The sequence below is a fragment of the Drosophila novamexicana genome, unplaced genomic scaffold (genome assembly GCF_003285875.2).
Source record: "Drosophila novamexicana strain 15010-1031.04,08,12 unplaced genomic scaffold, DnovRS2.1 tig00000387-arrow-pilon, whole genome shotgun sequence".
Taxonomy (NCBI): Eukaryota; Metazoa; Arthropoda; class Insecta; order Diptera; family Drosophilidae; genus Drosophila; species Drosophila novamexicana.
Window position 1 is genome coordinate 1,664,860 of NW_020824800.1, and position 27,810 is coordinate 1,692,669.

The 27,810-nt window shown below is 35.6% G+C and overlaps 1 protein-coding gene across 1 annotated transcript; it reads right to left on the reverse strand.

The window, feature by feature from the left end:
- Nucleotides 1-26,448, reverse strand: LOC115760284 (Down syndrome cell adhesion molecule-like protein Dscam2). The gene is given in 27 exon segments (XM_030701555.1): nucleotides 1-1,395; nucleotides 1,948-2,029; nucleotides 2,082-2,444; nucleotides 2,556-2,651; nucleotides 2,714-2,972; nucleotides 3,031-3,209; nucleotides 3,267-3,545; nucleotides 3,601-4,732; nucleotides 5,460-5,680; nucleotides 5,988-6,455; nucleotides 6,521-6,712; nucleotides 6,772-6,891; nucleotides 14,116-14,274; nucleotides 14,338-14,448; nucleotides 14,572-14,731; nucleotides 15,066-15,202; nucleotides 15,618-15,822; nucleotides 15,894-16,143; nucleotides 17,923-18,040; nucleotides 18,698-18,847; nucleotides 18,936-19,097; nucleotides 19,519-19,666; nucleotides 21,398-21,570; nucleotides 22,923-23,080; nucleotides 25,803-26,077; nucleotides 26,139-26,355; nucleotides 26,412-26,448. Coding segments are annotated over 24 exon segments (5,934 nt in total). The 5' UTR covers nucleotides 23,008-23,080; nucleotides 25,803-26,077; nucleotides 26,139-26,355; nucleotides 26,412-26,448; the 3' UTR covers nucleotides 1-710.
- Between the last annotated feature and the right edge of the window lie 1,362 nt (nucleotides 26,449-27,810).

Here is a 27,810-nt window from a genome sequence, read left to right on the forward strand (position 1 = left end):
TATTTAATTGCAATAATTGGAAGATTGTTTTTGTTTCCATTCTAATGTAGTACTTAGTACTAAATATCAGATATGGGCAAAATATACGCATATATAGATATGTATATATGTTTGCCAAATTGACTGGAATAATTTGACTGGCAGTGTATCAGAAACGATAAGTTTTTCTAAATAAGGAATACATATTAGTTTAAAAAGACGAGTAGTAACAGTACGAAATACAATCAATGTTGCTTTGCTCTTCTTGCAAATCGTTACAAAATTTGTACAGATAATATTTGAAGGGTGAGCTTTGAAATTCGGAGCTTCAAACAACATTACAATTGAACATTGATTAAATGCCTTTTTTTAAAACCCACGAACAACAAAAATCTCTGATCATACCACATTACAAGATAAATACCTTACAATCGTTTCCACTAAACTTTTAATAGATCTTCATTTGCAGAACAAAAAATTAGAAAATTATTTAAAAAAGTCGCAAATAGTTATGCAACTGTGTCTTTGTCATCGTTTAACGCTTAATATATGGTCAAAGAGAACAACACAGTTCTTATAGCTCAAATATTCTGATGGTTATGTTTGGACTACACTATATGTACATATGCAACTGTTTTGTTATTCATTATTTACATTCATTAGTTATAATTAGATTTAAGTAATAAATGCATGTTAAACCAACTTTGTGTCTAATAAAAGTGCATTTACGATTAACCAACCCTGTCGACAAAGGCTGATGGAGGACTAACATGCTTCTCAGTTAAAATGTAATCGAATTGCTCGTTTTTCGAGTTTTTATTTATGTTGCTGGACTGCTTTTGTATATTTTCTGAGCTGCTTTCCGTCTGAAACTTGTGGTCGCTCATGGTCGAGCCGATAGCTAACGTTTCAGTATTGCTTAAAGTGTCCATGCCTTGATATTCCAGAGACCTATTTGGACCCTTTGATGCTCCCAATGAATCCAGAGATTCAATATTGTAAATATTACGTTGATGACTTAAAAACTCCAGTTGATCGCCCTCAGTATTCTTGAATAGCTTTACACTCGCATCACCATAGTTTTTGTTATAGCATGTCATTGAGGGATAACCGAGTTCATCTGGCTCCTGTGGCTTCAATTTTTCAATATATGACCCCGATTGTGTGACTGGTCGGGCGATACTCTGGGCTTCCCCACAATCGCGATTAAGGGTGCCGCTGTTGGTATTACTATCGGCACCTTTGTATCGCTGACGACTGGGTATACTTCTGGACATATCTGCACATTGGATTGTAGCTTTGGAAGATTTAATTGTGAGAATTTTCCGCTGGGAATCACAAGAGTACGCTGATTTCCGCTGTTGCTTTGCTGACGGGTCAAAGAGCCTGCAGTCGATGGGTACGCTGTCCATGATGCTGTAGAAGTAAATAACTCATTTTAAATATGACCGTTATTATAATTATTCTTATCTAATGGCATGATAAGCTACTTCAATAAGTGGGTATTTGCTGAATAATATAGTTTTCTCTAACTAACAATGCAAATAATGGTCAACATTGAAACTCCAATAGCTATGCATTTACTTAAATAAAATGCTGCAAACTGACAGCTTAGCTTTTGCATATGTGAAAAATGAAAACTATCGACTGGGATTGAGTCAAAAGCCTGCTTAAGAGACCTCTAGGAGCTCGTCCCAGATCAAAGACTCAAATTAGGGCAAGAAGCTAAGCAGGCTATCGGGAAAGCGACTCCTGCTCTGAAGGCTCGAGTTAGTTTTAAAAGCATTTCAGAGCAGAGCTAAGTAGTAAAAGCTCTTGAAGCAGCCTGTCTAACTTCTACAACGTGAAAACGGAATTGACGAAGAATATAATATACAACATAAGGAACCCACCCTCGTTATACGACAACAGAAATATTGCCAAGACCCGGCCTACTTATTCAAAATTCAAAAAAGATTAGGTACTAACTTACTATGCAGTTGAGGTCTGCTAAATACAGAAGACCTATCTTTACCAATTCCTCCATTATTTCTTGTTTTTCTTCCATGTGCTGAAAGAGAAACACGATTATATTATGAAAATCAGTGAGTTTACATAAATACCTGTTAATCCTTCCTCATCAATATAACTGGAAGCATCACGATTACTACGATTTTCTTCACGAATGCGCTCTCGCTCACTAAGCTCGCTATCACTATTTAAGCTATCGTACTCTTCTGATTCTGACTTTAAAATTTTCGAACGACGTTTTAGTCGCTTTTCAGTACTTGTACTGTTGCTGTCATCAACTATCACATTGCTGGTCAGCTTTACATTTGGGTTAATTCCACCTATACTAGTTGAGACGGGACGTTTTCCTTTCGACCCAGAGCTACATAATGTATTATCATCTTCACAGCGAGAATCGTACTTTAATGAGCTTCCCGTGTAGCTTAAAGCAATATTTCCGGACTGGTTTTCATGTTCTGGTAAATGAAATGTAGCGTAAGGATATATGTCTTCTGAGTATTCAGGTATGCGCTCAAGTCCAGCAACCGCTTCAGGCGGGGTTTGCTGGCAAGATTTGCGTACTGTACCATAAAAGTGTTCATGACTTTGAATATCCTTTCCATCTGCAGTACTACTTTGTGGCCTTAATGAATCCACATTGCGTGAAAACAAAGTTTGTGTATCTACAAAATTATAAAAGGGTTCAGTATTTGTTAGCATACATATATAAATATTCAATACAAACAGTTTTTGAAGCAGATAAAAGCTCCGATCAGAGCAAGAATTGTTCCAAATATTGAGGCTATGATAACAGCTATAAGGTGCGCATCGGTAAGTACAGTTTGCTCCTCGGGTAGCGCATCCGGATCCGAGCTGCCAGTTAACCCAATCAGATTCTGTGTTTTGAAATAAAATTCCTTTGCAGTTGAACCAGCATTATTGTTTGCCGTGACACGCAATAGGTAGGCCGTTCCTGGCTCTAAGTCACCAATACTAAAGCGGTTCTGTAAATAATTGGGCAAAAATAAATATATAAATCAATAAACAAAAAGTGCAGCTTACATGGGTTTCAATTTTATTTGAAACTATGATCCATTCACCCGAAGATTGATAGTGCTTGAATTCAATACTAAAGTGAAGTATCGGGCATCCACCGTCCTGCCAAGAGGACAAGTCTAGGATAACTGATGTTGTATTCGAACGTATAAAGCTGTGCTTCTCCGGTGCCAGCGGTTTGTTTCCTATAAAATGCAGCTATATCTATTTGAAATCGTAACAATATTTTATTGCGTAAATACCTTTGGTCTGGGCTGATACAATAGCACTTGTGACACTGGTGCCAATTTTATTAAAAGTGCTCATCGTAAATTGATATTTGGTGCCACATTGAAGGTTTTCAATCATATATGAAGTAATACGCCGATCAATTTGAAACTCATTCCATTCGGCCGATTCCCGCCTGTAGGTTAAAGTAAACCCTCTAATCGGAGCACCGCCGATATCATCAACTCTCCATTGAATTGATACTGAATTTTTGTGAACCGAATTTACAGATACAATAGGAGCAGAAGGTGGAACTAAAAAAAAAAGAGTATTTTAATTTTAAAGCTTATACTAACTAGTTTGTCTTACCTTGAACGAACAGCTGATAAACAATATGATCCGAGCCCACGGGATTTCGCACAACGCACGAATAATTGCCTTCATGCGAACGTTGAATATTGCGAAGACTTAATGTATTATCGTTGCTTACTTCCAGTTGGAACTGCTTTTTAGAGCGCGTATTCAGTATCTTCCACTCGGCGCTTGCTTTGGGATTTCCAACAAAAATACAGGCTAGCTTAATATCTGATCTCCAAGTGACGGACAAAGTCTGGCTGAAAGATATGATAGCAGCGGGTATCGACGTGCTCGGCACCAGTTTGATGACTGGAGTACTTGGACCCTGTCCCACCCTTGTCGATGCTGTGACCCAAGCCTCATAGGTTTCTCGCAAATTAAGGTCTTTTGCTTCGAAATGTCGATTATGTGCTGGCAAGACTTCCTTTAGTATTTTCAGCTCCTGTCCCTTTTCCAGTACTCGTATGTAAACATTGTACTTGGTAATCAAACCGTTCGGTCGTCGTGGTGGTAGCCAGCTAATAATCACTGAAGATTCGGTGCTAACGGCAGATTTAACCAGCTCTGGGGCATCCGGTACCGCTTCTTCCGTAATGCATGACACAGCCGGACTTAAGACGCCTTCGCCAGCTCGGGTAAATGCCAGCACCTGAACGCTATAATTTGTAAAAGGCTGCAATCCATGAAGAACTGTGCTAAGAGCCGATGTAATTTTTGTTTCCCGCACGCTGTATTCACTCTCCAAAAATCCTGGTTCGTACAGTATCTTATAGCCTTGAATAATTCCGTGACATTGTTTCTTTGGTGGGGACTGCCAGGATATTTGAATATTTTGTGCAGTTAGCGCAACGCATGACACCGATCGAGGAGGCGCGGAAGGAACATCCTCCAAAGTGTGACCCAATGCCACATCACTCTGGGGGCCGTCGCCTTTTATATTAAATGCCGAGACTGTGATTCCATACTGAGTATACTTCTCCAATCCAGTTAAACGAAAGTCATTCAAGCCTTCTGTTATCAGGCTACCAACCTTAGTCTGATTTTTACCATTATCTGGAGTACCTTGCTTTTGATACGAAATTGTATATCCCAATAGATCTCCATTCCAGGAATCACGTACAGGTGCTCGCCATGTTATCAGCAACTTTTTGATCAAATAATGAAACAGAATAAATATCAACAAAAATAGGTTAATCAAATTTGAAATAATCAAAATAACAGCAACAAATGCGACTCAAGGCGGATGATATACTATGGATATATACTACATTTGATGTCCCTAGGAACTTTAATCTCTGAAAAATGTCTTTCAGAGCATCTAATTGAGAATATAGAAGTATTTATAAAATCGCTACGCTCCGGCTGCGATGGTAAGAAATGCATTCATCTGCCTGTTTTATTCATTATGAAGAAGGGTTGACAGCACTTGACAGTTGCTTGCCCGAAACCCTTCGTCTGTCCGGAGCCTTATTTAATACTGCTATGGCACTTGGGCTAATTAATGTAGGTTCCCTTTTTGAAACAATCGTGGGGGCTGTCTGACAAATATGCACTCAATTAGTACAGCAAGCTGTTCATGCAGTGCCTTTGTGGAGCTCCTATTGACCTTCTACTATATGACTACTGTATGATAATACTACAGACTAAATAAATCTATAATTTCTTTATCATATATTTGCAATTTCCAATGCGTACAAGTTATTCAAGCACCAATATTTCAATAAAATTCCATCAAAAAGTATATAAACCTAAATAAAAATACAAGAATGGATCCAAGATTTTAAATTAAAGCTTACATGTTTTGTTATATACATTTATATCAATTTTAGATTTTCTTAGGAATTAAAGATCGAATGGTAGTATCCACTTACCTGCTGTGGCCCAAGCGGCTCGACAGTAATGTCTTGTGGCGGCGCAGATGGTACTTCTGAATCTGTTTGCACAAATAAAATGTCGCTTGGGGCGCTGGTGCCTAGATGATTTTCGGCAAATAATCGTATATGGTAGACTTGTGCAGGACGAAGAGATCCTAGCTGTGCCGTAGTTCTGTCGCCAGGCAGTAGCTTCTGGTTGTTGTGTTCATGCCAAACATCTGCATTCAAAAAGTAGCAAAAAAGCTTACAGTCAGAAGATCCCATTGTAGAAATATTCTCTTAGTGCAGACATATGGCAAGATCGACTCGGATATGATTTAATTATTATTGATTTGTTGTTTGTGAATAACAACAAATTAAATATATAAATATAAATTATAATATAATTTAGGATCAAATACTTTGACCCTGAAAAAAGCTATAGCACAATTTTAACATAGCTTGTACGGTTAGAATTATACGTGAATTAGTCAGGACAAACTCTCTTATACACATAAATTTAATCATATTTTTAATTGTACTTACCTCCAGCTTTTTTGTATTGCAATATATAATTTGATATCGGTTGAGCGTCCCGGTTATTGCTCCCACCTCCGCCCAATATTATTGAATCCTGATCGTTTGGAGACCAGGCCAATGTGACCGAGCGACTTCCGAGATCTCTGACATGCAAATTAACCGGAAAATTAGGAGGTTCTTGTACCTGTACATGTATAACACTTCGATCACGGCCATAGGCATTGCTGGCTATACAAGTATATTCGCCTCTATCTGTTAGAACCGTCTGCAAAATAGTTAGCTCCGATGATACTCCACGAGCTAGAGGCGAGTTTTTTATATGATAGCGTATATCGTAGGATGGGTCAATGCGACTTGCTTTCGACCGCCAAGATATTTCTAGAGGCTGATCGCCGTTCGCTTCGCAGTGCAAAGTAATACGTTCTCCACGACGAATTGACAACTGTTTTTTGGCAACGGTGACCGAGGGCCCAACTGTTGAATATATAAAATACCGAATCATTAATCAAGGATCATTAATCAACGATTTTTGTTCTTACCATGAACGGTTAATTTAATTAGAGTGCTTAGGCCAGCCCCAATGCCATTGCTTGCCTGACATAGGTAGCTGCCCTCGTGCTCTCGGGAGACCTTGGATATTATCAGGGAACCATTTGTATGGGCCACAATAGCAGACTGTGAGTTTCCATTGCTCATGGCATAACTTAGATCACGGTAATCGCCAGAGTCACCTTCATGTATACACATATAGTTGAAATGTAATCCTCACTACAAGACTCTATTGCCATACCTATTGATTGCTTCCATTGAATGGTGGGTTGGGGAAATCCGTCGGCCTTGCACGATACAATTACTGAATTTCCTAGGATTGCGTCTTGGTCAGTGGGCTTTAAAATCCACCGGGGAGGTACTATTTTAGGATTTCGATAATTACTTAGAGTTCATTCAAAACATTGGACTATCATGCAATACATACAATTCAAATAAGAAATTCATGCAAATATCAGATTACATCAAGTCTACTGATAAGTAATACGGCGGTTATTTCTTTAATTGGTCTAACATCTAGATGGAACTGAATAAATATAGTATATATTTGGATATGTATATTAGGTTTAGTTTTGTATAAAAATGGTTTAGTTGTGGGTCTTAGTATTTGGGCCACGTTAGTGAAATTTGATCCACACGCAATTGCCTTGTAAAAGTAGGCTTAACACATTGTCCTCTATCCAGCCGATTTTACTTTAGTATATTTGCCAAGACTGTAAAAGATTGTTAATATAACCCACTGAATACCCGATATAATTTTCTGCATCTGCAATTTAGGAATGTTCATTAAATTGCATATCGAAGTTGTCTACTTGACTTTGCAAAATAACCCAAGTAGTTGAGAACTAACCCCAAGATAGATATTTAAGCTGGAGCGATACCTTGCGACTTTCGCTCAGTGTACATGCACTAAATAACCGTTATTAATACATGCAACTTACATATATGTATAATCTTGTGGAACACAAGTGAGTGCAAAAAAGCCGGGTGCATTGTGCTCAGTGCTCGATCTCCTAATTTTTTTGTTAATTTCGCCCACTATTATTTGAATACATATGTATTAACTTTATTCTATTTTTCTTCTACGTTCATATTGTTTTGAAAATGTTATAACTTTTCTCAATAATAATGGGAGAGACGGATATTGGATTAGCTAAAAAAGTTAGCTTTGTGAATTGTGCATTAACATAAATGTCAATAAATCTGGAGCAAAAGTACATTTGGCTGAAGTCACAATTTGTAGATTTGCCTTGATTTCTTGATTATATGTTAATTCACATCTGGGGAAAACCATAAATAAGGCAATGCGAGCCACAAGAAATTTGCCGATATCCTAGTGAAGCGAGGAGCGGCTTCTCAAAAGGACATAGAATGTTGCAACTCTGGACTTGGGCAAAAGAAGGAATTAAACAGAAATCAGACAGATAGGGAAGAGCAAAGACAACCCAAAAGGTTCCTTATCCCTGGATAACTGACCTTCATAGACCTTAAACAGAATGACATACACATCTCACCGGATATTATACTCTCATCATATTGAATAAATCCGTTAAGTGTAGGTTTTGAATCAACTATGCTTTACAATTTATACATTTTTTTTTTATATTTTCGGCAGTCCGATAAGAGTTATTATTTTTCATATCCTCATGTCTTTCCCATTGTAGTATAACTAGTCTCTCAGTTTTAAGGCTTGATTTGTCATTCATCCGACTTTTCCATAAAAACGGTATAAGATATATATAAGAATTTTAAACAGATGTTACATAACTACAATGGATATGATAGGTCAAAAAGTAGGGAAGTTTTTGACAGCAATGTCTTTATATCAAAATAATTGTCAATAAAATTATAAATATTTAATTAATAATTATATTGGGTAGCTACTGAAGTTTTCAATAATATGGCTTTTATTTATATTATTGATGAATCTTTTTTACAATAAAAGTATTGAACAAGCCAAACGAAACTTAAAGACAGTCAAAAAATCACTGGCGCTGGTATTTAAAAAAAAAATACTTCTATATCACCAAGCAAATTGATGAAAAACAGCTGTGATCGAGTAGGAATGAAAACGATTCCAAATAAGAATATAAAACGATCGTGGATTAACTCTTAAGTTCAGTAGTTGTTGTAGTTCAGAAATAACAAATTGACGATTGCTTCAACATATTTCTGTTTGAAGACCAATTGAATACTAACAAAAATTCGAATTACCAGTTTAAGCCCTTATAGCTAGATAACTAATCCTCCTGGTGCATTGTCTACAATATTTACTGTGAAATTTGGTTTTCTTGTGCAAAGTACATTTCAATATTATAGAATTGGTGGGTGTTTTTAATAATGTTTCTAGAAAACAATAGTTACACTTGATTTACCCGAAACCGAAAGAACAGCTGTGTACTCAACAGTGCCAGCGTGGTTTGTCACACTACAAGTGTAGTTACCATTGTGCCATGAGGAGACGTTGTGTATGGACAATATGCTGGAAAATGGGGTATATTGATTGATTGTTAACGACGGATCCTGAGGTAAAAACTCTTCGCCTTGTCTTGTCGTCATGGCCAATTGTTTGTTGACACTGGCACTGCTGCTCATTAGAATGTCTGAATTACTCTGAATTGGCACATTGTTTCTGTGCCACGTTATATTGAAAGGTTGATCTCCTTGGCTGCTGGAGCACATTATCTGTGTCCGCATACCTTCTGTGATTTCTTCTTCAAACGCAAAAGGAGATATACGCGGTGGAACTAAACAAATAAATATTAAAAAAAAAAAATGTGGTTTTAAATTATTTTATCTTATTTGATTATTTTCATTAACGTTGCTCGCAGATCTTAAGGATACTTCTGTGTCTGTGTGTACGACATATACCTCCGATAGCGAAAGCTTTGCGTACAAATCGAATTACTCGACGTACATAGCTGAAAGCAGAATATAATGGACTTGAATGCGATTTGACTCAATCGATTTGATGCACATGCATTGAAGGTTAAGTAAACCTGAATACAAATTCTTTTAATTGAAAATTAATTTAAAAGTATCATGCAATCTAATAAAACATTAGCTTTCCAAAGCTCATATATGTTTAAATATTGAATAAATATTAAATATATAAATAAATAAAAAACGGGCTTGACAGACGGATCGTAATAGCCGATCTTAGTATTATAAAAAGCTAAAAAAAAAAGGTCCACAGGCGTTAGAGTGGCAAAAAGGCAAGGCCTTCTTTAATTTAGTGTGTTCAAATTTGTGCACACGTTTTCTTGCGTAGATATAGAATATATTCCAAGTTTAATGTCTATAACTTTACTGCATGCGGACAGAGCCAATCAGATACAAATTTATTACTATATAAGACCTCCAAGTTCGAGCTACTTAAAGTTCACATTTCATAGCTAGAAGATCATGAAGAGATTGTATGGCTAAGAGAATTGGCATCCATATTTTAGATATCGGAACCCACGCACGAAGCTGCTAAGATCGATTGGAGTAACATTTTTGGGGCTAATAAGCTATTCAGTTTAACTTTAGCTTCATCCAAGTTTCTAACTTGCAGCAGATAATTAATTTTGGTCAAAAACAGGCAATAATCAATCATAAATGTATCGATCTAATTATTAAAGAATTATTTCAAGAGCATGAATAACCATCGAAAGTTAAAAAGAATTAAATATATTTCGAGAACTACTGACGAACTACTTCATGCATATATGTGCTTTATCATCTAAAAAACTCGCTTATCAATATGAGCTCAAACTAATGAGCAATGCGCATTAGCGTAGAAAGTCATATATTGTCTCTGTGCTTGAATAACTTAATAAGGCAATAGTTTAAGCGCATTACGCATGATAAATTTAAGAATTGGCGTGCATATATATGTATATAAACGGGCTATTTGTTGCATATTTAATGCATATCTTATGTAACTACAGTGCAGAAAACAAAACAAAAAAACACAAAAAAAACGAAAAGAACAACAAGTACCATTAACTTTAAGCTGTGCAGAGTGCGTTACAGTGGCGGCATCATTTTGAACGCGACACGTGTACGTGCCGCTTTGGTCCCTCGTCACACTTGTGATGCTGAGGGCGCTGGTAAAATCATCATTTTGGCGAATTGTCACCTGGCCGCTACTTTGACCACTACTACGACCATTGTCATTCGGAGCAAGGTCGCTTGTGAAGGCAATCGCCGCCGATGCCGACGCCGAGGCCGAGGGTAAAATGGGAGATGAGGAGAACTGCGACAATGATCCGGAGCCGATACCCAATACAGCAACGCCACCGGTACCCTTAAGCCCGCCGCTGACACTATCGGCCGAGGCTGCCGATGGCAGAGCTTTTCCATCCTTTAGCCAGGTAAATGAAAGCGGCAGGTCCCCGGTGCCAATAACGCACTGAATGCTTGTGCGGTCACCGACGTTCAGATCGCGTGCGAATGAGAATGGTGTAATCTTGGGTGGAACTGGATGTTTAATTTCAGTAAAAATATTTTAGTACAAAATTGAGCAAACGTTTCTTAAGAATTTAATTACGAAGGTATTTAAGAAAAACAAAAAAACAAACAACATTATTTTTTGTTGACGATGAGCTGTATAAAAGCGAGATTCAAAGAACATCCCGGAAATCTATCAAGTATTTGTTGTTTTTTTTCAATTATTCACCGATGTTATTATTTTATCTTTCTGTAAGTTATATTATAAAGAACCTCCCAAACAAACTACCTTTCGGTTCTTCTCTTTACTGCTACTGTTATAGCCCATATATACTAGAGACCCGCAGTCGTTGTAGGATGCCACCAAATGCTTCGCTATGCTTTGGCTTGTAAAAAGCAATGCAATACTTGATATTAGAACATTAGAATAAGCGGCTCTCGGACAAAGGTGATGGGTTGGCACAGCACAGATACCCAGCCTCTATCTCTAATGGTGTTCAAAGTTTATTTTTGTGGCTATCATTTGGTACTCAGCGATACCAAAGCCATAAAGCCATAATACTAGCGAAAGCTTGTAGTGCGATGATGGACGAAATGTGGAAGCCTAAATTATTATCGCCAATAGAGTAAAAATAAATCGTCCAAAAGATAGGGACATGAACCGAACAGGCCCCGCTGCACAGGAGAGAAGAACGAGGAGCTGATACTCATCGATAGCGTGACAAAGGCAGATTTAATCTTCTAGACATCGGCTAAACTGGGGCTGGTGCTCATCCAAGGAGAGTGGACTATTCATTATAATAAGCTGTGTTTACAAGAAACGGTTGCGCTTAAATCGAAACTATTTTAGTTTAATATCAGGGATAAAATAGAAAACATGTAAGTATTTCGATTAGGGCATTTTCTTTTCTTTTTAGTCTAGAAACTTAATTCAATGCTGTTGCAATTAGAAGTAAGTAACGACAAAAGAAAAACTTGAGTTAAGTTTGTTCGTACTTCAATTAAGAAAACCTGGTTTGACTCTTTTTTATAGAGCAGGTATATTTGATTTAAGTATAGATGAAGTTGCTATACCCTCTGAGAAGAGTCTTATACCATATTTTGGCATGCGTTTTAAGAAGAAATTAAAATGAGTTCTTGGAACTCCGAAACAGAGCTTAGAAGAAAGTATAAAAATAATACATTTGTACACTTTCGACTGAAAGTTAAGTTTTTTTTTCCCAAATTCGCACCAGCGGTAATGTAGACAGCGGTATATTTGTTGGAGAAAAGTTCAATAAGGTTTTTCATTTCTTTGGTGTCTTTAAATAGTCTATCTGAATACATTTCATTTGAGAAAAACTTAAAATGGTTTTGTATAATTATATTCTTTAAAATGCATTTTCGTCTCGATCATATTATTTATAATTAATTAACAAATTCTTTCCGATTTTTTTAAACTTATACGTGTTTCTGTGATTTCGGAAATTTCACCCGCAACTGTGGAAATTTGGCGAAAAACTTGCAACTTTTTTGTTTATATTCGGCTTCAAACTTAATTTCAAAGATCTTGTTAATAATTTTAATTTCATTTTGAACATTCAGAAAGACTATCAGTAAAAACACCATCAGAGAGTACTTAATCTCAGCTCAAAACACCAAATTGACGGTAAACCGCGGGAATAGCTCACTTCTTTTAAACTGGTCATATCGGAATTTCAGACAGTAAAAGAGTTTATGAGCTCTAACAACACACAACTGTGGCGATATAAACCCTGAAAAAATACCGCGCATGCCAAAGCAAGTGCAAGTGCAAATGTGGGGAATACCTTATGCGAATGCGAGTTTAATTAAAAGTGCAATGTAAAAGTTCGAGCGGTGCAGTTATTATGAAATATTAAAAATCGATATGGGTACAATACTATTTTCAGATATAAGTACACTTGCGTCATACAATACGACAATTAAAATCCGGATGAATTATTATGTGCTTAAAATAACATCCTTATATCATTTAATCTATAATTATAATGTAAACGTTTCAATTATCAGAGACTGGCAATTGCAGAGAATAATTAACATACCTATTTATAAATAGAATTACGTTGCTTATAATCTACTTAAACATATGCTTTTATATTCATAAATAGTACACTCAGATCGAGGATCAAATATCAGTATGCCTGCTTGTGCATACATGTGTGCATGTTTATTTTACATAGATGCAAACATGCGTGCATGCTTACATGCTTACATGTATGAAAACATGTCAGTATGCCTACATACACGCATACATACACATATAGAAATGCATGTGTGGATGTATGCATTTTTGCATAGATAAATGTATGCATTAGAAAAAAAACATGCATGCATACACATGTACTTAAATGCTTACATCTGTACATGCATATATGCACACACACATAAATCGGTCAAATCTCATCCGATTTTCTCGAAGTTTGGATCTTTGTTCATGGCCTCTTGATCAAAATCTGACATCATTATATTTGTATATATATAAAAAATGTTTATTCTAAGCCTTACAACTGAACTTATGTATACTGATTGCCAGCCGCTGATATGCATGTATTAGATATTTATTTTATAATCCTTATCTTAGCAGGTTAATTTCGACTATATAAAATAATATTTATGTTTTTTTGAAAACGCATTCGAAAAAATGTACAATTTTCAGAAAAGGCCTTTACGATAGCATCCATATTAAAAAGAAAAAGGACAATAGAGAAACGTGCTGCGGACATTCAAATGCGTAACTTATCTATGCACGTGCATATTCATTGTTTGTATTTTCCTGAAATAAATAAACACATGTACATGCATCTGTAGGGAAATATAATCAAGAATATTTCGCGCGCTTTCATATTTATAAATAAATATATGAGAAAGAAAACGATTTGTAGCCAACCGACTTAATGTTGGAATACTTTAGATACACATTTTTAAATTATTATTATTCTTATTATAATTATTATTAATGCATTAATATTTGTTTTGTTTTTACTTTTATGTTTAATTAATACCTCCTTAAAGTAATTAGAAAATCATAGGAATAATTTGCATGTTTTTTTCTGCCCTAACTTATGTTGGAATATCAGAGTGTGAATAATAAAATAACTCAAACAAATAAATGTAGTATATAAATACATACCCAGTACTTTGACTTCAACTGATCGCTGCGACGTGTAGTTGTGTTTATTCCGCGCAATACAGGTGTACGTGCCTTGATCGGCAGCTCGTTGCACGTTGTCGATCACAAGGGTTCCATTTTGGACCCGCTGTCACATGTTGATTGGCAATCGAATGCCGTCTAGATAAAACTAAAGCCATCTAAGGGATGCTTGAGCTACAATTTTTTAAAAACGAATCATACCCTTTTCAATAAACACACTTTCAATAGGGTAGCCAGCAATGGGGCATTTTAAGGCAAACACTTTTCCAGCGACAGCGGATATCTTTGGCATATGTCGTATATAGGGCATGCCTAAAAGAGGACAAGCAATACAGATAAAAAGATATAGATATAGATGCAGATATAGGTAAAATTTCAATATGCTGATCAAGAGATTAAAAATAAATATATTTATATATTTTTAAATACACTTACCATATATATTAAGTCTTGCAGAGTGTGAGACCTCCCCAGCGCGGGAAATAGCTTTACATTCGTAATCTCCTCCGTCCTCTGATTTAACAGCTGATATATTGACATGGCTTATAACATCACCAAATGTGGTCACGTATTGTCCAATCATAAGACGGTCATTCTGTGGCATGTTTGCAAATCAATTAATAATTAATAATAATCATAATTATTTAGGGGTTAATTATAATTATTTAATTGTCCAGCAAGTATGTACATACATAATCTATTTTAAACCTTACAGGATCAGAGAAGTCTTATTCCTGATCAAAATATAAAACTATTTACAAGAGTATTAAAAAGCCTCAATTGCTTCAGTCAGTCTGTCTGGATAGAGTTATATTACATAGATGAGCTTTGAATCGAGCTCTTTGTATTAACATTCAGTTGTAGTATACATCGATATTAAAGATCGATTTCGATTGTCAGATGAAGCAATATGATATTAAAACACTTACATTGGGTAGAGCAAACCCATCCAAGTTCCACACAATTTTTGGTGTAGGGTTTCCACTTGCGCTGCATTTAAGTGAAACGGAAGGTCCAGGCTGCATAGTTTGCTCAATAAACTTGTAAAGCAATTGAGGTGCCACTTCTGCAAATGACAACAAAATGCAATTAGAATTGAAATAAAACAAGAAAACGGATCTTTTCGGCACGCCAAAAACTACCTTTGTAGACATACAGATTATGGTATTGCTAGTAACGAGAGAAAAAGTTGGGCACACTTAAAATTATTTTTCACCTGATTGTTCCCTTAGATATGTATAAACTAATATTATAACACAATTGTAACCATTTGTCTTAGAAGAATATATATATTAATAATTTTCAGAAAATATATAAATAAAGACGGATATGAAGAAGCCCTGCTGTTTTTCTGGTCGGGCATGAACACATATAATTACGGGGTCGGACATGCCTTCTTTAATACTTATATCCCCTTCCCATAGGGGCCCTTACGGCTAAACGAATAAATACGCAATGATTGATTTGTTTTGAATGCGTACCTCCCAATCTTAATTCGGCAGAACTTTGACTCGATTCCAAGTCATTCTTTATCATACATTGATACATTCCCTTGTCTTCCTTGACGACGGACGTAATGCGTATGTGTTCCTTTGATAAAAGGCGCACACGAGCCCCGGACCGCAGAGGTTTTCCGTCCTTAAACCATAAGACTTGTTGTTTTGGAAATCCAGATGTGCTGCAAATCTATAAATCATTTTGAACAGGTTATTTACTTTGAACAAGCATATGGAAAGTAACTAGGTCACTTTACTCACTAAATCAGCAGTATGTCCAAGATTCACGGTCTGTATACGGGGCTGTACACTTGCGCCCAAAGGCGACGAAACTGATAGCTTCACTTCCAAAGTCTCGCTACCCTCTGAGTTGGTGACGGTGCAATAGAATAATCCATCGTCTGTTTTTGTAACGGCGGATAAAATTAGAGTGCCATCTTTGATTTTTGCCCGTCCCGTTGCGAGCATATGTTGCATGGACTCCTCATTGCTTGAACGTGTTGTATGCCACCTATAGGAAATAAAGTATAACACATATTTAAAAACAAGGCAGCTAAAAAGTTTACTGCAGTTATTTTCTGAATGGAAATGTATACTGAGACGGAGTCTTGCTAAATTCCACCCACATGTGTGAACAAATCTAGAAAAAACGTGTGTATTGAACTCTTGTTTTACCAATCCTTATTGGAAATGGGAATCAAAGATGTGGTGTGTGAAGTTTCAAATTTATTTGCAATAATCTTTATGAAAAATCATTAAAGCCGCGTTTTACATTTTCTACAGAATCCAGTTCAATGGAAAAAACGTTTCAATAATTTTTGAAGTTGTAAGTTTGTACGATTTGCTTCAAACTAATTTTCAAATATCTACAAAAAGAACTTATGAATACGCGTTTCGTTAATTGACACGGAGAATCTCTAAAAAATATGTTGCCTTACTTTAGGCAAAAAGGAAACATGAACCAAGCCAATGGTATTTATTTTTGCTTGCAGAGATTACATAGAAGTATAGGTACATACATGCAGATGTATGTATGAACAAATGTTAGATTATTCATTAATCATCCGGTCTGAGTTATTAAACTGCTTAAACTCTCTTTCTAATTTATGCTTCTTAAGGTAGTTAGCGATTAGATAACCAGCATATGCAGATACAAACATATATAAATACATATGTACATTGTAGATTCATGTATGCAGAAGTGCATTCCTACATAAAAATGTATGTATGTTTGACCGCTTGTCACTCTTATGCAACTGTATGTTGTACATACATACATATGTGTATGTAAAATAATAATTAAAGTACTATGTTTGTATGTGTTCCATCAAATACATACGAACGGAAAATCTCACCACTCTGATGGGTGCGTATGCTTGTGTATGTGCACACGTATATACATAGATTTGGTCATGAACGCAAAGTATAGACTCGTTGTACACCAGTTTTTGGCATGTACATACATACAAACATACATACACGATTTTTATGCTTGTCCCCTACATGGTTGCTACATATGTATACACACATACATATATGCAAACGTACTTTTACATGCAACTGAAAGTCTCTATGTTCTTGTATGTACATTCATATGTATGTGTGTGTACATATATGCAAACTCAGTCACACACCACAAAGTCACAGGCCAAAGAAAAACATCATGCAGAAAAACTCAAGAGGAGAACATCGCAAATAAAACAAAGCAAACCCTTGCGTCGTTGACGACTCGTCGGCTAAACGCTTGGATTGTGTATGCATGCATGTATATGTACGTGCATGTGTCCATACTAACGTATGTACAACATAGCATGCATATGTGCATGCAGGCCCAAACAGACACATATACATGCATGCATGCAAATCCAGAGGCGAACTCCATCATTTAAGTGAAGTTGTCGGAACGGTAGACTCCCCCACCCCCTATCGGACTTTGAGAGGCTGCCTGAGCGACCCCGACCACAATAACTGTGGAAGGCAAGTATTGAAATAAATTTAGTTGATATTCTTAAGTGCATTGACATGAAGTATTTAATTGCAGGTCTAAGATAGGACATTAAAGCCGTGCAAAACACGTTTCATTAACTTATTTCCATTTTAATGAGTACCTGTAACAAAAACTTCAAAGAAGCTAGAGCTTGCCTTTTAAAATTTAAAAGCCTTAAGTGCTCAAAACAATTGCTTTCTTCTAAAATATTCCCCAGTCGGGAATTCCCGACTAGAGCCTCTAGCTTCAATATTAATCAGGACAAACTTGGTTTTTTATATATATTACATATATTTATCTTACCTGTAAGTTGGCTTTGGATTTGCATAAGCAACACATGCCAAAACTAATGGATCTCCAACTCTGGCCAATATCGACATAGTCTTATCATTCATTATTGGAGGCACAAGCTCCCGCATTTCTAAAGTGTATGGAAACAAAAAATATTTAATGTTCGAACAAAATCGAGTATAGTATGTCGCATTATAAACTATATCAATAGAGCAGAAGTTGGTTTTGCGATAAAAGTATTGATCGTTATATATGAAATTTATAGGGTATAAATAGTGAAACAATATCTCTTATGCCTGAAAATGTGTAAAAAGGGTATATCGGTTATGTGCAAATGTATGTAACAGGAGAAGAACAGAACAAAAGAAGGCATAAAGTATATATATTCTTGATCAGCATCAATTGCCGAGTCGATCTAGTCATGTCTCTCTGTCCGTACCTCTGGCATTTAATCTAAATTTACTGATTTTATTCTGATGATATTTATTGATAATATGGAAATGGGGATAGTTATAAAATAATGTGTTGATTGTGACATACATAGGCACAAAACTAAGTATTATACCGTTTCAACTTATTTTGAGGGCTTTGAGTTAGTGTTAAGTATTTGTTATGCCATGCTTTATATCCTTAACAAAGTGAAACTTTCAAATAAGAGGATAATTTTTCAAATGAAATTGTATTCGCGTGTTCTATAAAACCGGTTTGTTCCTTTTCAAGATCATTTTATCAATAACAAAACTTATATCTGGCCTGAATTTATTTTAGATGTTATGGTGCTACTTACCCGTCAATTGAATTTTACCAGCATTACTACTGACTTTGGAGTCCTGTGTCAATTTGTGATGTGTTCGACAACGATAGATTTTTTGGGAATCATTTTTAGTGATGTTATATAACAAAAGTTCCCCTGTCGGTAACATATGATTTTTACCATCTGCGAATATTTAAATACGAATAATAATATACAAATGAGATTTGAAGAAACGAGTATTCAATATGATTGTTTATAGTTCCACACTTACCCCCTTCCAAAGATGGATATATATTAAAGTTTGGTTCCTGTAGCCAGGAGGTTACGGTTACATATTCCTTAACGAACGACGGAATGTTACACTTAATCAGAATGTTACTGCCAACAAATCCACCAGGATTTTGGACCTCCGGTTCATAATGTTGATAGACCACTGAAAGTTAAGATTGGTAATTCAATTGAATATGATAAAATTTAACTAAAGATAACGTTCCGGAGTTTATTTGAAACTTTTCAGTTCGTATGTAACATAAATATAGTTGTTTTTTTTTTTTTTGTAAATTTAAAATTAGTTTAACAAGAGAGAACGGAAGATTAAATACACTTGTGGAATTGTGGGTTTCGGTTTTTAAAAATGTGAGGAAAATAGATCAGTTCGTAATTTTCTACTGAGGCCAAATTATTTTTTACCTATTTAAGTAAAGGGATTAACTACCAACGAGAATACGCGTAGCAAGTTTTGTGATTAGATGTTAACAACAAATTTTAACAAAGATTATTGTCCTCAAACTTATTAAACATTCAATGGGAATAATGGCATTTTAATGGCATCAAATGTAAATGATATCACTTACCTGCTTTAACAATAACATCCCTAGATATAATAGTGCCCACGGTGTTGGATGCTGTACAACGATATATCGCCCAGTGCACGTCTTGTCGAAATTCTTCCGCGGCAAATGGCGGAAAGTGTAATGAACCATTTGTGAAAATATGTTGAACCTGCAATATAAAGATACCACTAAATAACTCAAGTACATAATTCAAATGATCACACGAAAGTTGTCATAAAATAAAAAGAAAAATGAAAATACCATTTTTAACTGGTTGAGGGAATAACGAATGGGCCCCACTAGAAGATATCCGGAACCCGTAGAACATGTTTATTATCAAGAAGTACTCCTTTCTTAATTTTTTTTAACAGAAACTCATGTACAATCATGGTCTCTAACTTACTTTCATAAAGGGAGTAAGCAATCGGAAAGGGTATTAATTTGGGAAGCAGTTCCAGCAGGTGCTTGTTGTTGTAATTGACCTTTGGATACGTTCGGTCTTAGGCAGATTTTGTGTTTTAAACGCAGGAGGTTCTAGGTTCAGGAGGTTCATATTTGATGAGATTTGACCGAACGGGAAATTTATCTATATAAGATTTTTGAGGATACCATTTTCACATGAATTTTGACCAAAAATAATGTTGCCCGGTTAAAATGCCAAATATATAAAGATGCCAAACCATGAATAAAAATCCAAACCTTATGAAAATCGGAGGATATTTGACCAAGTTACGGGTGTGGGAAGTTTTGACCTATATCCATATAGAATATTTGAAGTTTTGGCCTTTGGTATATAGGATATTTGAGGGTACCATTTTGACATGAATTTTGACGAAAAATAATGTTGCCAGATTTGGATGCAGAATTGATTATGAGGCCAAATCATGAACAAAAAGCCAAACCTTATGAAAATCGGAGGATATTTGACCAAGTTACGAGTGTGGGAAGTTTTGACCTAGGTCGATATAGGATATTTGAGGGTACCATTTTGACATGAATTTGGACCTAAAATAATGTAGCCAGATTTGGATGCAGAATTGATAATGAGGCCAAATCATGAACAAAAAGCCAAGCCTTATGAAAATCGGAGGATATTTGACCAAGTTATGGGTGTGGGAAGTTTTGACCTAGGTCGATATAGGATATTTGAGGGTACCATTTTGACATGAATTTGGACCAAAAATAATGTAACCAGATTTGGATGCAGAATTGATAATGAGGCCAAATCATGAACAAAAAGCCAAGCCTTATGAAAATCGGAGGATATTTGACCAAATTATGGGTGTGGGAAGTTTTGACCTATGTCGATACAGGATATTTGAAGTTTTGAAGCCTTTGGTATATAGGATATTTGAGGGTACCATTTTGACATGAATTTGGACCAAAAATAATGTAGCCAGATTTGGATGCAGAATTGATAATGAGGCCAAATCATGAACAAAAAGCCAAGCCTTATGAAAATCGGAGGATATTTGACCAAGTTATGGGTGTGGGAAGTTTTGACCTAGGTCGATATAGGATATTTGAGGGTACCATTTTGACATGAATTTGGACCAAAAATAATGTAACCAGATTTGGATGCAGAATTGATAATGAGGCCAAATCATGAACAAAAAGCCAAGCCTTATGAAAATCGGAGGATATTTGACCAAATTATGGGTGTGGGAAGTTTTGACCTATGTCGATACAGGATATTTGAAGTTTTGAAGCCTTTGGTATATAGGATATTTGAGGGTACCATTTTGACATGAATTTGGACCAAAAATAATGTAGCCAGATTTGGATGCAGAATTGATAATGAGGCCAAATCATGAACAAAAAGCCAAACCTTATGAAAATCGGAGGATATTTGATCAAGTTATGCGATTTTTCATAATAACTAAAAAAAGTTGCATCTAACCTTTGATATGGATGTGATGGGATTATTTTCCTTATCTAGCCACTGAACCATCGGCACAGGATTTCCATGAGCAATACAGTGAGCTGTGTTTCCAACTGTATTCAAAAATTCAATTCTGCTCGGTGGCTCTAGTGAAAAACTCGGTCCTTGCATATCAAAGTAATTTGATGTCTCTGAAATATGAAAGCAATACATTGTGAGATAATTAATTATATAAGTCAATATATATAATGTTATTGTTTCTACGAAGTATGAAATTAACTTTTAAACTATAATTGTTTGAATGATTTCTTGAAGCCTGAAAACTTATGCCAATATGATAAATAAATTAGATATTACCTTTCCGCAAAGCTTTATCTCTAATTCTATCTAAAAATATGCTTTAAATAAAAACAATCGAACAGATAGTGAGACGAAGACATTCGTCATCAATCAATTTTATAGAATTAAGGATTCGATATGTAATCTTCGCACTTCGTGAGAAAATCGTTATACTCCTTGCACGGGTATTAATAACCCTTGATTAGCCACTTATGATTTATGTTTGCAGATTAGCTAAATAATTTTTTAAATAGAAATTAAATGACTGCTTTAAATCCAGATCAGATTTCATAAATTGTTGTTATCGTGCTGCAATCTCTGCCCCTTGCTGAAAAGCCTTCATTAAGCAAGCTGAGTTTTTCATTCTGAAAGGGATGATCCCTGGCGTATGCAGCTGGCTTTAGAAATAGCATTTATTTGCACAGCCAAGGCGACGGTTTGAGGTAATTGCCTGCAAATTAACAACAAGCCACGCTGGTCACCACAGACCTGTCCCTTGATTAAAGTGCCTATTAACACAGCTTGTTTATAATCCTCGTTGAAACAGACAAACATACGATGCTCTGACATGATTAGATCGACTCGGTTATCGATGTTGACCAAGAATAGTGTCTCCTTCTGCTTGTTATATATATATTTGCACCATTTGATCAGGGTATAAAAACATATTTGACATATTTCAAGACAGAAACTATTTTCTAATAGAAACGAACACCGAACGAACATTAAAAGTTCCCAGGGTTTCTGTATCATGTAGTCGTGATTGCCTGACTAGAGAATACCCTGAACCTTTTCTATCTGTCTACATGTCAAATTTGCTGACTATAGCGGGGTTTTCGATATAGATTTTTATCGGGGAAAGTTATCGATTAACGAAAAGAAACTCATGCTGCGCGGGCATTAGGAAGACCTACGTGCAAATTTCTAGCTCTTATAGTTTCAGAGATTGACATACATACGGACAGACGGATCCAGAATATATATGCTTTATATACAAATGAACAAAAACACATATTTGAGTTCTAGTAACATTAAAAGCAATAAAAGCAAAAGCCTAAAATGGCCCGTGCAAAACCGGATAATACGCGATAAATGAAAGATAAATTATATCGTGTTCATTTTTGAAGCTAACTCACTTTTGAACGTAAAACTTAATCAAACATTTACTTATTTGCTTGGCAATCTTTTTAAGCAAACTTCTTACCTGTGGTACTAGCAGAAACATATAATGTCAATATAAAGATGAGAGAGTATAAAGGTTTCCGACCTGCTTCTGATATCCAAGTCATATTGTAATTCTCTTAGTTAAGCCAAAGTATAGGTAACATTTATTTAAAAAATTGTTGAAGCTTATGTAGTCTCCTGGAAAATTGAAAAAGAAGTGGTATTTTAGGTAAAGTTAACAACTATTTTTCAAGAGCACGAACCAAGCAATTAAAATAGCATCCAAAATAATAAGTTTCTGTGAGCACAAAACTATCAACTTAGTTACTCAGATTCAACACAGGGTATGAAGTGATGTCGGTTAAAGCCGGCTTGCGAGATGGATACCAGTAGAGGCAGTAGAGTGTTACGCGAGTTGCATCTGCATTTGGTTGAGGAAGGTTCAGGGTATCTCCTGATGAGCACATCCAACTAAAACCAACTTTCCATTAGGTCAAAATATGAATTCAATTACAGTTCGAGAACATTTAAAATAACTTCAACTGTTTTTTTGCTGATTAACATTGTTGATGTTGCTTGGAACGGAAAAATCCAGAAGTCTCAAGAGTTACGGATGTATGGACAGACGGACGAACAGGCAAACGGACATTACCGGATTGACTTGACTATTGATGCTGACCAATAATATATAGATACTATATATGTACTTTATGGGGTCGCGGGGTATAAAAAATTAAAATGATAACAATAAATAAAAGAGTTAAAGGCTTTAACGCGAGCGCTCTTATAATCAATTTAAACTTTTGATAAATGTATGTGCGTTATTTTGGTTATAAAAAGACCGTGCAATGTTTTGTTTGTTAACAATTTTCATCTGGCTAAGTTTCTCTTATGCGATTTACGAAAATTAGAGAGCACTTCGTGGGCTGCTTTACAAAAGATATATGTATTTTGATTAATAATAATTATGTTATCGTACATAGCTTTTGAACTCTTATTGCTTCTCTTAAATGCTTTTAAGAGAGCGATTTTAAGCTAAAACCGTTATAATCATTAGTTATGCATCACATGTGGCAATTTGATAATCATAATAATAGTTCTTATCAAAATTGTACACAATGTGTATTTAGATATCCGCGTAATACTCAATGCGTTCATTTATATTGCAGTGCGCGTAGCTGATTATTGAATTAAGTTAATCTGTAATTAATGAAGCTGCCGGCATTTGTTTTGGATTTTTGTTACACTTTCGTTTAAACAGCTAAAACAGTTTTTGCCAAATTATCGCGCAGCATAAAGCTTATTTGCAAAAAAAAACAAAAAGAAAAGAAACATGCACAAAAATCTCATGGTACATACGTATGTATGCATATGTTTGTATGCAGAAATGTAAATGTATATAGCTGATGGCAGCCTTTTCCATCTATAAGCACACCATTTTTTTCCGACTCATTTTTTAGCCTTTTCGCGTTACGAATAGTATATGAACGACTGACTGCTCGGGCGCGCTAACGATGACTGGCACCTCCAGATGCAGCTTTCGACAGCGAATCCCCGGAGCGGATGGTACTGTGTTGCGCATCGTGTCCTTTGCGCAGATGCTGTAAGCTGCTGTGCTTTGGTATAACAATAACAATTCGAAAGCTTTTATAACAAAGCGTGCATTTCCAGAAACGGACTTTGATAAGAAAACATCTGTTTAGCTGGCAAATAATAATAATAATATATGTATGTACAATATATAAATGTACAAGTGTGAATACATGCCTACTTTTGCATGTTTTTGCCGATTCATACTTCATTCAGCTCAACATATGTGTATTAGAAAACAAAGTCCCATGATTTTATCAGTAATAATAATAAGTAAGGACTTTGCATCAACAGCGGTTTTCCAATTTGCCGCTCCTGCCGTAGCTGTAATTGTTATTTGGCAAAATACAGCAAAATATATATTTATCTTATCAACAAAATAAATACTTTTTCAATTTTTCCAATTTTCGGGCGACATTTAGTTCAATTTTGGGCCACTCTTCCATTAAACTCAGTCTTCGTTGACAATTTACGCTTTCTAAGATTTTTGTCCAGTTCCTTCCATAAATGCTCGATTGGATTGGCTGTTCTGGTGATTGAGGAGGATGTGGAAGAGCATGAGCCATAGTTGAAGATTGCTCAACTTCCAAATATTTCCAAATAAACACGCTTGTCCCTTGTTCCTTAGATGAAAACTAGTTTACCCACAACAGCTGCAGACATACAGCCCCACACAATAAAACCTGCACCAACTTTACTGTGGTGTTGAATTAAGTTGCAACTTTTGAATGCCGTATTGGGTTTTCTCCACACCTTAATTTGGCCAACTGAGCGAAGAGTATTAAACTTGCTATCGTCGGAGAAAACGGCATTGTTCCAGTAAATTGATGGCCAACTCGATAGGTTCACACTCGAAATAAGTGGTTTGCATCTTGCAATTCTCGCATTGTACCTTGTGGCCTTGTGTAGTACCCACCGTACCGTTTTGGAGTGAATTTCTTTCCCAGTCTCTTCTTTAACCTCTGATGCTATTTGGGATGATGACATTATTGGATCTTTCTTGATCTTTCTTATTTCATACTTTCGTGGGCGACGTAAATTGACTTCTGTCAATAACTCACCAATTTCATTATGGATTTGTATTGGTTTTTTTTTAATAAAATTTAAAAATTAACCCTGCCGCCAACCTTTATAAAATTAATTGAATTGGTTGCACAAATAGCTAATAGCCGTTAATACGGAAATATTAAAGGATATATCAATAAATATAAAGAAGAGACATGAAATTCCCTTAAAATTTTAGAAATAATGATCTACAGATTGCTGCTATATCAATCTGAATAGCAATAGTTACTGTTACACATATCGCAATCTTTATTTAACCACTTACCATACAAAATATAGATGGGACAGATGGAATCCACAGCTAATGAATCTTTGAAATACATGTGGGCCAGTTTTGAAACGCATTTCATACATTACAAACTTGACACACAGCAAATGTCGAAGTAGTGCTCAATTTTTTACCGATTGTTTGATTGATACTTGTTGGGAACAGGCGGAATTTCCATGAGGTACAGAGGTAAATAAAAAAAGGCAATTCCAGATTCCTTGTACAATTCGCTCTCCTCCTGCGTTTCGGCTCCCTATGGACGATGTAGTGACCTGCTAGGCGTTATTTTCATATGAAGCAAATTGATATGGAATCCTTTGGAAATTGTCATACTTATAATCTAGTCCAATTTATTTATGCTTGTTTCATTTTAGTTGATCACTGTTCACTTCATTCATTTCATTCAAAGTTACAAATTAACATATATCTAAACAATTCGAAAGCAACCACTTTAGCTATGAGCAAAAGATCTGATCACGGGACTTCAATATTTGGAAGTGAATACTTATTTCTCATATGCCTTGTTGTATCTTTTATGGAGAACTAAAATCTGTACGCAAAATACATTTAATAAGTCAAGTTTTAACTAAGGAATCATGAATTTACCACAAGTAGTGCAATCAACCCGTTAAATTGTGCTAAAAATAGATAAAGCAATTATTATTATTAAGTTAATCTTAAAAATGCAATAATCTTTACCTAAATTCGTGGATTTTATAATTTAGTTCGTTTACTGTTTACATTTTCCCTTGAGGTTTCAGTTGATCTCTTTCTTACAAATGAGTGTGACTTTTCTCTAAAATAGAATTATGATTAAAAAGCAAAAAGTACAACTCGTATCGACTCTTACCCCTGTAAGTTGACATCAGTTCGCGTTGGTCCATCATTGGCAATAAATCCTTCATCGTTTGAACTTAGTTTACTAGGATGAGTGCTTAATATATTTTGAGTAGTGGGCAAAGTATTCTTATTCAGTATCTGTGACGACGTCAATGACGTAGAACTATTTGGTATTGATTCAGCGCTATTCTTATTAGCTGATAAAAACTCAGAGCTTGGTAATTTATTAGAGCTTCCAGTCCTGGGTGAAGTTATTGAAACTTTTGACAAAGATGAAATATTGGGATGCAGGGAATTTTTTGATTTGAAAACATTTGTATTCTGCCTACCATCTGTACCTAAAATGGAACTAGCATTTTTTTGCATGGCCTGCCTTCTAGGTTTCGATTTTTCTGTTAATGTATTTACAGCAGTTAGGGAAATACTGGGGGACATTTCATTAAGCTGCTTCGTAATGCTACTTGTACCCGGCGGACTAGTTGTTGGTATTATTTGCATTTCAGAATTATTTTTTAAGTAATCTTTTGAAACAGACGCGAAATTAACATTTCTTGACATAGGATTTTTTGATGTTTTTTCTTCTTCCATTTGTAAGTTCATATTTACATGTCGCTGTAGTTTCGAATTCTTTTTTGTAGCAGCAGACTCTGCACCTAGCGTCGGTTTCGTCTGATCAACTGAACGTGTGGGTTGCATTTGAAGCGTTTTCAAAGGCAGAGCATTTTTTAAGAGCGTGGCACTAGCCGCTGGTTTAGCTGGCGTTGCCGATGTCAAATCGACGGAGCTAACATTTTGAGCGACATTTTGATCAACGGAAGATTTTAATTTCGTTGATTTATCCTTTAAATTCATACTGTCAGTTGCATCTGGCACCCTTTCTGAATAATGTGAACTGGGAAAGGCATTAAAGTTTCCTTTTAAAGTCGAATGTAAATTTTCTACTTGACCAGGCATAGGGTAACCCTGGGGCGAATAATTTAATAGACTTGACAACGGATTTTCAAGCAATTGTTTGTAAGGACCTAAACTGGAAAGAACATTGGTTGAGTTTGAATTAGCCGATGCATTATCTAGCAATGAAGATTCTGATGCAAGTGTATGGTGAAGTTGTGAATGATTTATTGAGCTACTTCGGGCTTTTTGGGAATCAAATAGGCCAAAGTCT